Here is an 11,266-nt window from a genome sequence, read left to right as displayed (position 1 = left end):
AATTGTTCAAATGACTTTTGCTTTTGCAGCAACTTTTCACTGTTGATGTAGGTCTACTGTAACTGCAAAAACGAGAAGACCAACAACATCGGCTTTGATTTGACAAAAGTATTTCACATATTGACAGGGGTGTAAAGTACTTATGTAAAAATACTTGAAAGTACATCTTAAGTCGTTTTTTGGGATATCTGCACTTTAAGTTACTATTTATATTTTTGAAAACTTTTACTTCACTACATTCCAAAAGAAAAGTATGTACTTTTTACTCCATACATTTTCCCTGACACTCAAAAGTACTCGTTGCATTTCTAATGCTTTGCAGGATGAGAAAATGGTCCAATTTACGCACTTATCAAGAGAACACCCCTGGTCATCCCTACTGCCTCTGATCTGGCGGACTCACTAAACACAAATGCTTTGTTTGTAAATTATGTCTAAGTGTTGGAGTGTGCCCCTGGCTCAGGGGCGGAAATCCCGGGGGGGACGGGGGGGACACAACCTCCCCATCTTGGGAAAAATATGATTTGTCCCCCCCAATATATCACTGAAACATAACTATGTAATTTAAATAATATTAATAATACGCAATGAAAGCAATTGTGCTGATTATAGACACTTAATAGTGTGTTTTTAAGTTTCAAAAGATTGCGACCCCCCCACCCTTTGCCTCACAATGGTTAAATCCACTGCCAGTTCCTTAGTTGGCAAGGTAACAGAGGGGTCGTGTCTACTGTCTGAAAGGCACTCAATGCACGTAACTGACGTGAGGTTCATCCAGTCAATCGCGCACACACACTAGCTGAATATGCAGAGCTAGCGCGCAAATATTAACTATTAAGCTAGCTAGTACCTATTCCATTTCTGTGGCGTCGTCAAAGATGGAATCTTTGCTATCGTCAATTTATTCCAAGATCAGCATGCAGATGATGTAAGTTAGTGCTTCAAAGTCCCTGTGATAAGGTTAGCGATAAACTGAAGTCCAAACTGAACAGAACTACACTCTCTTCTACCATTGTCTTAAATATATTTAATGGTCTCGTTGCAAAAGCTAAATTGTCGCAAGGGAACTTTTATTTATTTATTTTATTTCACCTTTATTTAACCCGGGTAGCAACGATTATAGCAAACACCACTGAAACGGAATTGGTGCTCGCTAGCTTTGCAAATTCAGCTATTGTTGGAAGACAGCCAATATGAAACAAACTATTAAAATTACAAAAGGTTGCAGCATATGTTGTGTAAATGGTGAACTCATACAGCTGTCAACTCTTGTCATTTTAATCCGTTTCACATTTGCTAGCTACCTTTTAGATCGAAGCCCAAATAGAATGATTGAAGATGATAGAAGCCCATCTTCTACTGTAAATAACCTACACACTGTGTGTGTAGCCAGCCAGCCAGCCAGGTAGAAAAATGGCAGAAAAATAAAAGACGGACATCAGAGTATTTTTCAATACAACAAAACGCATAGTAAGAACCCTAGTAGCCTAATATGTCAAAGACTAGTTGATAAAATGTTCATAAGAAAGAAATTAAATTATAATGGAAATGTTTCACAATGATGTCATTAGGCAGAGCAGGCAACAGATGGCACACAGACAGCAGAGTTGGGGACAGATAGGCAGGGACAGACTGGCAGAGACAGGGAGTCTCAGGTAAGTTTGTTGAGTCTTTGTTTGGCAACATTATGAAAGGTTCTCAATTTTTTTGACTTGTAAAATAGGAACATAATTGGAAAATGCCATGGATACCCCCACTCTCAACTTACACTGGTGACTGAACTAAGATTTGTTAAAGGCAATGGTATTGCTGTTGTGATTAGTTGTGTAGTTTTGGGTACCGGTAGTTAGGAGTACGGCAAACACCTTATTTCTTTGGTTCCTCAATATACATTTACCATATTACAATGTAGGCTATGTGTTACAGCACTACTTTGGGTGTCCCCCTCAGGAATTGCTCTTGAGAAAATTTCATGTAATTGTCCCCTCCAAAGTTGATATCAGATTTTCGCCCCTGCCCTGGCTATCCATACATTTAAAAAACAAGGACATGGTGCAATATGGTTTGCTTAATACAAGGAATTTTAAAAGTATGGTATTTTACTCAAGTATGACAGTTGGGTACTTTTTCCAACACTGAATATTGATTAGTGACTGCCTATACTGAAATTGTTGAGATGGTTGGAATAACTCACCCTTCTCTTCCGCCCTTTTACTGGTTCCTTTAATTTTCATGACCTGGCGCCGAAGAAACGGACCGTTTGACTGGAAATGGTCGCGCACGGGTTTACGATCAAGGCCCAGTTTAGCTTTGTTCAATCCGAACATCTGGACGTCTTTCCCGGTTGATAAACGGTGACGTCATATAGGTACCTGTACAACCGTAGCCAACAGCGCGACCCTGTCATTATGACATACATTTTGGAATGTTGCTGTATGATCGGTAGGGAAACAGTTGAACTCGTGGCCCCATTCAAAACATGTAGCCTCCTCCTGCTATGCTGATTTAATTCAATAAATCAATCAATGAGCAGGCTGAAGAAAAAAATATATATAATAAATGTAGTATGGGAGAAAAGTAGGATATTCTTTACGGTCATGGAATTTATATAACATCCTTTTGGTGGGAAATGCCATAATTTTCTGCATGGTTTATCTCAGTTTATTAATTTTTCACTTCATACAGCCTTGTGTTTGTAGGCTAGGTTATAAAACATACGATTTAAAATAGAACTGAATGGAAAGGGGAAGAGCAAAAAAGTAGGCCTACTTGGTTGAAAAATACCAGGGCAGGATGGCTGGTATTTCCAGAAATTGGTGAAAAAAAGAGAAGAGGAGTAAGAACTTGTAATTTCCTGAATGACAACACATACTGTCAAAAGGACCTTGAGAGAAAGAAGAAAATCACAAGACGGAGAGATGTGTCTGTACTTAAAACTGTGTCTCTGCATGCTTTTACAGGCTTTTCTTGGACTCCAGTCATCTGGTAAATAAGATTCCTTTAACATTAGATTTTTTTAAAACATATTTTCAATCAAATATTTATTGATTCCCTATTGATTTTGTTATGAGAAGTGTTGTAACACTTGCTTCTACTCTATTCAAAAGACCATAGGCCCACAAGAATCTTTGCTTCAATTGGAGACAGTGTGCGTTTACCATGTGGTACATCCTACATCAATTCCTGCTCCTCTGTTACCTGGAGTATAGTGAAAGATGGGTTTCATTACCAATTAGTACTATCAGGCAAGGTGAAAGCGGATGGTCCAAACTCAGGAAGAGCCAGTCGACTGAAAGTGGGACATGACTGCTCTCTACATATTCAACCTCTTGAAATAGATGATGGAAGAGTTTACACCTGTGAAGATGGGGCTACCAGTTCACCTGTGAAGATGGGGCTACCAGTTCACCTGTGAAGATGGGGCTACCAGTTCACCTGTGAAGATGGGGCTACCAGTTCACCTGTGAAGATGGGGCTACCAGTTCAAGTGTTTCTCTTCAGCTTCTCAACAGTATGTTAACATTTATGATCAACCTAAATTGTCCATTTTTATACACACTATTTCTGAGTGAGTGTTGTCACCATAGAATTTCTTTTTTTTTACCAGTTACTCTGGCAACAGACACCAATACAGCACCAGAGATGGATATCAAGCTCCAATGTTGCCTGAATATATTCTCAGGCCTTGTCCCACAATGCAGCCATAGTGAAATAAAGCTGAATTGGCTGAATGAGGCCAATACATTGCTACAGGGAGAGAGATTTCAAACCGAACGTTCATCTGCTTGCTTTTCTACGCTGACCATCCGAGGTGTCAGGAAGACAGACCATCACAGGAAGTGGCGGTGTCAACTGATTGAAGGAGAGGTTGTGAAGACATCCCTCAGCTATACCACAGAAATTACAGGTACTTTTGGAACTATGTATTATTGCATCATATTTGCGTTAACACAGTAGTATATTGCAACCAAATTCCCCTCCCTTCTCTCTATCGCTCTCTCCTTCTCTTTCAGGAGGTATAGAGGAAGTGTTTGTCGCAGTGGGTGAGTCAGTATCACTTCCCTGTGTCACCCACTCCTCTCTCGAGGTGGGCAGCAGATTCCAGTGGACTCTGGGTCAAAGGTCACTGTCCAGTCTGTCTCGGTCAGGCGATGTCTTAGCTGGAACTCAGGGTCACCTCCCTGCATCTCACATCAGCCAAGACGGGTCTTTGGTCATCAGCAATGTGAAAACACTGCATTCTGGGCTCTACAACTGCTCGCAACAGAACAGAATCCTACTACACACTCTGGACGGTGAGTATCAATGGATTGTATCATTGAGACATAAATAAGTGCCTTACACTATGTATAAACTTAGTAAATTAGGGTAACAGCACAAAGTACATCACTGCTTTGTCCTAATATCAAGTAGATATTGTTGTTCTACTCAGTATCTGCAGAGTATGCTACCACAGGCGGAAACAATCTCACCCTGACCTGCTCACTCACCTGTGTGGAAAATTGTGGCGACTTCAATTTATCCTGGATTCACAGTGGCCAGGATGGGTTGCAGAGTGGCCCTATAGGACATAACACCCTCATCTCCAAACTCTTCCTCCCTGACCACCAGGGCACAGAGAAGATAGCCTGTGCCGTGCTCAGAGAGGGGGTTGAAATGGCTGTAAAGGAGTGGACCATCCAGAGAGGTAACACTTTTGAAAGTAGTTTGGAACAATGCATAGCCATGATCTGTGTTGAGGCTGTATTCTTTCATTACTGTGATGTTGTGATAAGATATTGAGTTGTAATACAGTATCTGTGACTTGATACATCTTTGGAAATAGGTCACTATCTACCTGCAGTGGTATGGTCAGTCCTTCTGCTGCTGCTGCTCTGTGCTTTTGGAGGGGGCGTGTATTGGAAGAGGCAGGGCAAGGGAAGTGCCGCTGGTACGTGTTCACTGGTTAGATTGTGTTACAAAACTGCAATTTGGATGTTGCATCCTTGATTAAACCTACAGTAATGAACAGCAGTGAAAAGGAAAGTCATATCATAATTAAATTCATGTGAAATAAAGCTGACGTGTCCCTCTTTGCCTATAGAAGGAGAACAGCAGACGCCTGTTGGAATGGTAAGATTTCAATAAAACACAACTATGTAATTCACTAACAAGTGAAGCCCATTTGAGTACAACGTATCAAATTTGTCTAAATGTCTTCTAACCCTTTTGCCATGTTGGTGAACTAAATTTAACTGGTTTTACACATTCCATATTTTCTTCGCAGACTCATATCTATGACGGGATTCAAGATCTACCAATTCAATCTTCTGGAGTAACTAACAGTTTCTATGATCTTCTGCAGGCTGTGAACTGAGTGTAATGTCATGTCCTCCATCTTTAGGCTATTAGTTGAGTTTTAAATCTAATTTGACTACTTTGTACTTTGCATTGTTTTATGGTTTGGATTTCCCTTGATATTTTGGAACATTATAAGTGTCACCATGACAACAAGTCTATGCAGGTTGTTTTTTATGGTGCAAATAAATTCATAAAAAGAAAACCTCTACAGAGTATCACCAGTTACCACAGTATAAACCACATGTTGGTTTCAGGAACACATTCAGTATGACTCCTCAGTGTGGAGGTTGATGGCTAACTCACCCCACCTCCTGTCTTAAATCACTCTGCTGACTTTCACATCCCACATGAAACCTGGTAGCTTCTCTTCAGCACTGTACAACTGTGTAGATGTATGGGACTGTGACAAGACACATAATACATGAGTGAACAGATAAGTGTGTTTATTTAATACAGGATGGCAGAGTGTGAGCATTGGCAATACAAGTAAAAACCCCAGAACAGCATGTCTCTGTCTGGAACAGCTCCCAACTACACATCATTTGGTGCAGAAAAGCGTCAGCACAAGTTGTTCCACCATGGGGTCACAAATAAAGGAATATATCTAATCAATTCAAGCTAAATACAAGAATACAAACATCCTGTGGTGTAGAAAAGCATCAGCACAAGTTGTTCCACCACGGGGTCACAAATAAAGGAACATGTCCAATCAAATCAAGCTAAATACAAAAGGTCACCTCATCCATTTGATTATTTCACAACTAAGAGTGTTATTGTGTAATACTATGTAGGCTCTACCAGGGGTTGAAAGATTAGTGCGTGAATATCATTAAAAAAGCATTTACATATGTTTTGTGTATGGTTAAGTAAGACATGGTGTGTTGATTGAAAGATGATTATTCTTTTGACTGGTATTGAACTGAAAGAAATAAAAATAAATACATTTTAATTAAATGTTAATTGATTACAGAACTGAAGTTGTTAGAAACAGCATTTTAACCTGGACTCAGACAGTGACCAGAAGCTAGATTCAAACCAGATCGCGAAAGATCTGCATTTTAGCGTGCTTGATGTTTAAAGGTCATTTCCGATTAAGCTGACATATGCATTTTACCATGAGTGCTATCTCCGCGAACCAGGTAGCATTGCGTTTAAATGTCAATCGCGCTATAACGCGGATCTAATGTGGTCCGGATTGAATCGAGGCCCAGGTTAAAAAATTTTTTTACAAAAATATTGTGGAAAAAACTCACAAGTGCATAGGTTGTCCTTCTGGTCAAACTCTGCAAGTGAATACAGAAAATTGGGTCCCATTGCTGTGAAAATAATTGATGAAGACGTTATTTAGGTGGACCAGGAGCCCTCTGAGCACATTCAGGATGAGACATAATCAACGGGCTTACCTGGGTCTTGTACATCTTCATAAGTATTCCAGTCAGACTCATCTCCATCTGAGAAAGAGAGAGGCAGATTCACAATACAATAATACTGTGTGTTTCAAAACATTTAGCCCTACTTTACCAGGTCCTTATAAACCAGAGTAGTGTCCGTACATACCTGGGTGTCTGCGGCGTCTGAGGCAGATGATCAAGCCCAGCGTAAGAGCCATTATGACAATCACACACATGGATGAAGACACTATAGTAGCCATTCCAGCCGTAGCGGTCGCAACTCTTTCTGGACTCTGACTGGCAGTAACTGCTGAGTAGAGCATCAATATAATATGATGAGTCATTCATGGTCTCATTTGATTGAACTGAGTGTAAAGCCTGTCGTGTGTATCTTGTCCTCTAAACTCAGTGGTGATAAATATGTCCAAATATATTCAGTAGAATTATTATTTTAAACAAATAAAATACACAAATAAGAGGCAAACATTGTACACCTACCAGGGTTTGCTAGTTCAGTTGTGGTGGAAGTCCTTAGAACCAGGTTCTCCTCTTCCTGTTCTGTTTCAATGGTAGAAAATTATCATTACAGAACATCAAATTGCTAATGTAATGGTTGACAAATATAGATAGTGCATTCGGAAAGTATTCAGACCCCTTGACTTTTTCCACACTTTGTTAAGTTACAGCCTTATTCTATAATGGATAAAATTGTTTTTTTCCCCTCATCAATCTACACACAATACCCCGTAATGACAAAGCAAAATCCAGTTTACAAATTCATAAATTTAAAACAGAAATATCACATTTAAATAAGTATTCAGACGCTTTACTCAGTACTTTGTGGAAGCACCTTTGGCAGCAACTACAGCCTTGAGTCTTCGGTATGATGCTACAAGCTTGGCACACCTTTATTTGGGGAGTTTCTCCCATTCTTCTTGGCAGATCCTCTCAAGCTGTCAAGTTGGATGGGGAGCATCGCTGCACAGGTATTTTCAGGTCTCTCCAGAGATGTTAGATCGGGTTCAAGTCCAGGCTCTGGCTGTGCCACTCAAGGACATTCTGAGACTTGTCCCGAAGCCACTCCTGCGTTCTCTTGGCTGTGTGCTTAGGGTCGTTGTCCTGTTGGAAGGTGAATCTTCGCCCAAGTCTGAGGTCCTGAGCGCTCTGGAGCAAGTTTTCAACAAGGATCTCCCAGTACTTTGCTCCGTTCATCTTTCCCTCAATCCTGACTAGTCTCCCAGTCCCTGCCGCTAAAAAACATCCCCAAAGCATGATGCTGCCACCACCACAGAGGAACTCTGGAGCTCTTTCAGAGTGACCATAGGGTTCTTGGTCACCTCCCTGACCAAGGCCCTTCTCCCCCGTTTGCTCAGTTTGGCTGGGTCGCCAGCTCTAGGAAGAGTCTTGGTGGTTCCAAACTTATTCCATTTAAGAATGATGGAGGCCACTGTTCTTGGGGACCTTCAATGCTGCGGAAATGTTTTGGTACCCTTCCCCAGATCTGTGATCGAAACAATCCTGTCTCTGAGCTCTACGGACAATTCCGTCAACCTCATGGCTTGGTTTTTGCTCTGACATGCACTGTCAACTGTGGGACCTTCAGTGGCGATTTTAGCATGTAAATCTTGGTGGGGCAAAAAGAAAAAGTGGGATGCATGCCAGCAAAGCCACTACACAACACAACACTAAACAATACATTAACTGCACTACAACAGTGACAAACGGTTCCCACAAACTGTTAGGGCCTACATAAAGCTGTCCCAACAGCAGAGTCCCAACAGCAGTCCCAACACCTTACCACGGCTACACCTGGTTATCAGCAGAGCCTTGTCTGGCAGCGAAAGACTTCATTCAGCCTCATTTACTGCCTTTAAAAAAACATACCTGATATGGCTGACTTGCTTAAACAACTGAATTCTACTGACAATTGAGATGTACAAACTAGGGCATAAGGGGATAAGAGTCAATCCGTAATTTCGATTAAGACATTCATGAACAAGCGAGGACAGATTTAGTCAATATAACTATTTGTTCAGTACTTTTAAAATGGACGGTGACAGAATTCAGAACATTGGCTTTTCTTACAGTGATCTCCCTGTACACCAAGTCAGAACCGTAGGATAAATAAAGGGGGCATATAAGCAGACAATGAAAGTTCTTACAAAATTAGATGATTACATTTTAAAGGCTACATGTACACCACCAAGTCAGAACAATAGGTGAAATTAAGAGGTGAAAATATACCAAATTATTAGGGTGAGGCACATGGGCTACTAACAGCTTACTACACAATATACAGTGTACTATTTTCTTAGCTACAGTATACATATCTCCCTGGCATATTCCATCATTTATGCAGCATCATACAAGACATTTTTGGACTCACCTTGTTGTGCTGTGTTCACTTGAACAGGAAGGTGGCGCAGCGGTCCTTCGTGGACACATCGTGGACAGAACTTATTTTCACAGTCATAGCTCGTTTTTCCAGAGTTCCCAGTTGTCTTTAACAGATTTTGCAGTTCCAAGTTAACAGTTGTTTTGAGCGCGGCACAAATCATGCATCATTGACAGCATGGCCAATGTTGAACGTTTATAATTTTAAACTAGGAAAAGAGACCATTAGTCATAGACTTGGCACCACATAGCCACTCCACTGAATAGCAGGCTAATGATTGTTTCGCAATGCTTACAGTTAGCCACTGATTCCTTCCAAAACACTCATTGTTGAATTTGCGATTTCTAACTTGTTGTGTAATGTTTATTTCCCATGGCAGATGAGTACCGATACGTTTTATCAATAATTTCTCTTCATTATTTCTCTTCATATGACACGGATTAAAAATGAATGACAGGTCACCACTGGGGACTTTATATAGACAGGTGTGTGCCTTTCCAAATCATGCCCAATCAATTTAATTTACCACAGGTGGACTCCAATCAAGTTGTAGAAACAGCTCAAGGATGATCAATGGAAACAGGATACACCTGAGCTCAATTTTGAGCTCAATAATGTAATTCTGTTTATGTTCTTTTTATACATTTGCAAAAAATTCTGAAAACCTGTTTTCGTTTTGTCATTATGGGGAATTGTGTGTAGATTGACGAGGAAACAAAACAATTTGATCAATTTTAGAATAAGGCTGTAACATAACAAAATGTGGAAAAAGTCAAGGGGTCTGAATACTTTCCGAATGCACTGTATATTCTGAATAAGAATGTACTAGCAAATACTCACCTTTAACCTGTAGCTTGACCTCAAAGCAGCGTTCATTTTGTCCCATCTGCAACCTACATCTGTACCATTGGCTGTGACTGTACTCCACCATGGAGAGAGCCAAAGATGCATCTCCTGAACTGAGATTTCCTCTAAAGCTCACCCTTTTTCCTAGGAGTGTTTGGTTGGAGATATCTGTAGGGTATTGAAGTATTTGGATCTCACTGTCTCCCTTGATCTCTGCCCAGGACACCGAAGATATTTGGGGCTTTCCTGTTGTCATGTTCAACAGGCAAGGCAGGGTAGCTATTCCATTGGGTGCTGCCATAACTGAATGTAGGATTTTGCATTCTTTGGAGGAGAGGAGAGGCTTACTCAAACAAGTTTGACTCTATTTTTATTTGACACTTACATAGAAATAAATGGAATATATAATTTTACCTTTCACTTTTAGAGTGATGTTTTTCACCATGACACAACTCCATCCCTGCCAGACCTTGCAGCTATAAAGCCCTTCGTCAGATTTCCTTACATCTCTTAGAGACAGGGACAGGTTTCCAGCCACCACACCATCCGCTCCCGACTCGAAGGCCACACGTTCTGACTTATGGGCCACAGATGGATCATCAGGCCACACCAAGATGTCCTCAGGTTTAGGTGAAAGTTTAGTCCATTTCACTCTGGTTTCTAAATCTCTGTGTGTTGATGTGAAACAGGGGAGAACAGCTACCTCTTCCTGAGTAGCTGTGATGAATTGTGGCGCCTCTACATGAGAACAAGACTCAGCTCCTGGGAAATTAGGAAAAGAAGAGATCAAATTAGCATTATGAACTTTTGAAATATGCATACTGCTCTAAAAATCACTTTCAGAAAATTAAATCAAGTGCAATTTAATCAAGAATGACTACTCACCAGCGCACTGTGTTCTGATTATCAACAGGAGTATTGATAACCCGTGTGACTGAAGCAGTGCCATTATCCATATGAGTATGTGAAGTTCCTTATCAAGTTAGTCTCTCATCTCAGACCCAAATCTCAGTTCTCCAAGGCCTAGTTTCTATATGGGTCATGAATACACATTTGCAGGGAAACATTTATTGACCTCCCACATAAAAAGAATGTTGTTTTGAAGATTATATGCTTAACAGTGCCATCTAGTGTCAAGGCCTGAGAACAAGTTATTTACTTATATATTTTTAAACAGGCAAGTCAATTAAGAACAAATTCTTATTTGCAATGACAGCCTACACCAGCCAAACCCGGATGATGCTGGGCCAATTGTGCGCCACCCTACGGGACCCCCAATCACAGCCGGATGTGA

At 40.7% G+C, this 11,266-nt stretch overlaps 2 protein-coding genes and 1 long non-coding RNA gene across 4 annotated transcripts; 1 reads left to right on the top strand and 2 right to left on the bottom strand.

Annotated features, from left to right (window-relative positions):
- The first annotated feature begins 2,314 nt into the window (after positions 1-2,314).
- Positions 2,315-6,300, top strand: LOC115185923 (uncharacterized). Its single transcript, XM_029745856.1, has 9 exons — positions 2,315-2,985; positions 3,108-3,365; positions 3,470-3,511; positions 3,608-3,907; positions 4,014-4,295; positions 4,612-4,687; positions 4,826-4,930; positions 5,084-5,112; positions 5,267-6,300. The coding sequence occupies exons 1-6, from the start codon at positions 2,859-2,861 to the stop codon at positions 4,653-4,655; spliced, it is 1,053 nt and encodes a 350-aa protein (XP_029601716.1). The 5' UTR covers positions 2,315-2,858; the 3' UTR covers positions 4,656-4,687; positions 4,826-4,930; positions 5,084-5,112; positions 5,267-6,300.
- On the bottom strand, positions 3,020-3,624 carry LOC115185939 (uncharacterized). The gene is made up of 2 exons (XR_003875474.1): positions 3,462-3,624; positions 3,020-3,357 (listed from the first exon to the last, which is right to left on the bottom strand). It is a non-coding gene; the product is annotated as an uncharacterized LOC115185939 (long non-coding RNA).
- Positions 5,767-11,005, bottom strand: LOC115185897 (uncharacterized). 2 transcript variants are annotated; one of them, XM_029745854.1, is made up of 8 exons: positions 10,858-11,005; positions 10,387-10,734; positions 9,967-10,296; positions 7,230-7,289; positions 6,898-7,041; positions 6,744-6,791; positions 6,594-6,656; positions 5,767-6,259 (listed from the first exon to the last, which is right to left on the bottom strand). In XM_029745854.1, the coding sequence occupies exons 1-8, from the start codon at positions 10,919-10,921 to the stop codon at positions 6,237-6,239; spliced, it is 1,080 nt and encodes a 359-aa protein (XP_029601714.1). In that variant the 5' UTR covers positions 10,922-11,005; the 3' UTR covers positions 5,767-6,236. The 2 variants fall into 2 exon arrangements, with proteins under 2 accessions (XP_029601714.1, XP_029601715.1); XM_029745855.1 differs by having other exon boundaries at positions 6,898-7,038.
- Between the last annotated feature and the right edge of the window lie 261 nt (positions 11,006-11,266).

This window comes from Salmo trutta, chromosome 3, assembly GCF_901001165.1.
Source record: "Salmo trutta chromosome 3, fSalTru1.1, whole genome shotgun sequence".
NCBI lineage: Eukaryota > Metazoa > Chordata > Actinopteri > Salmoniformes > Salmonidae > Salmo > Salmo trutta.
The sequence above is the reverse complement of the archived record's forward strand: the minus strand, read 5'-3'. Positions and strand labels throughout refer to the sequence as shown.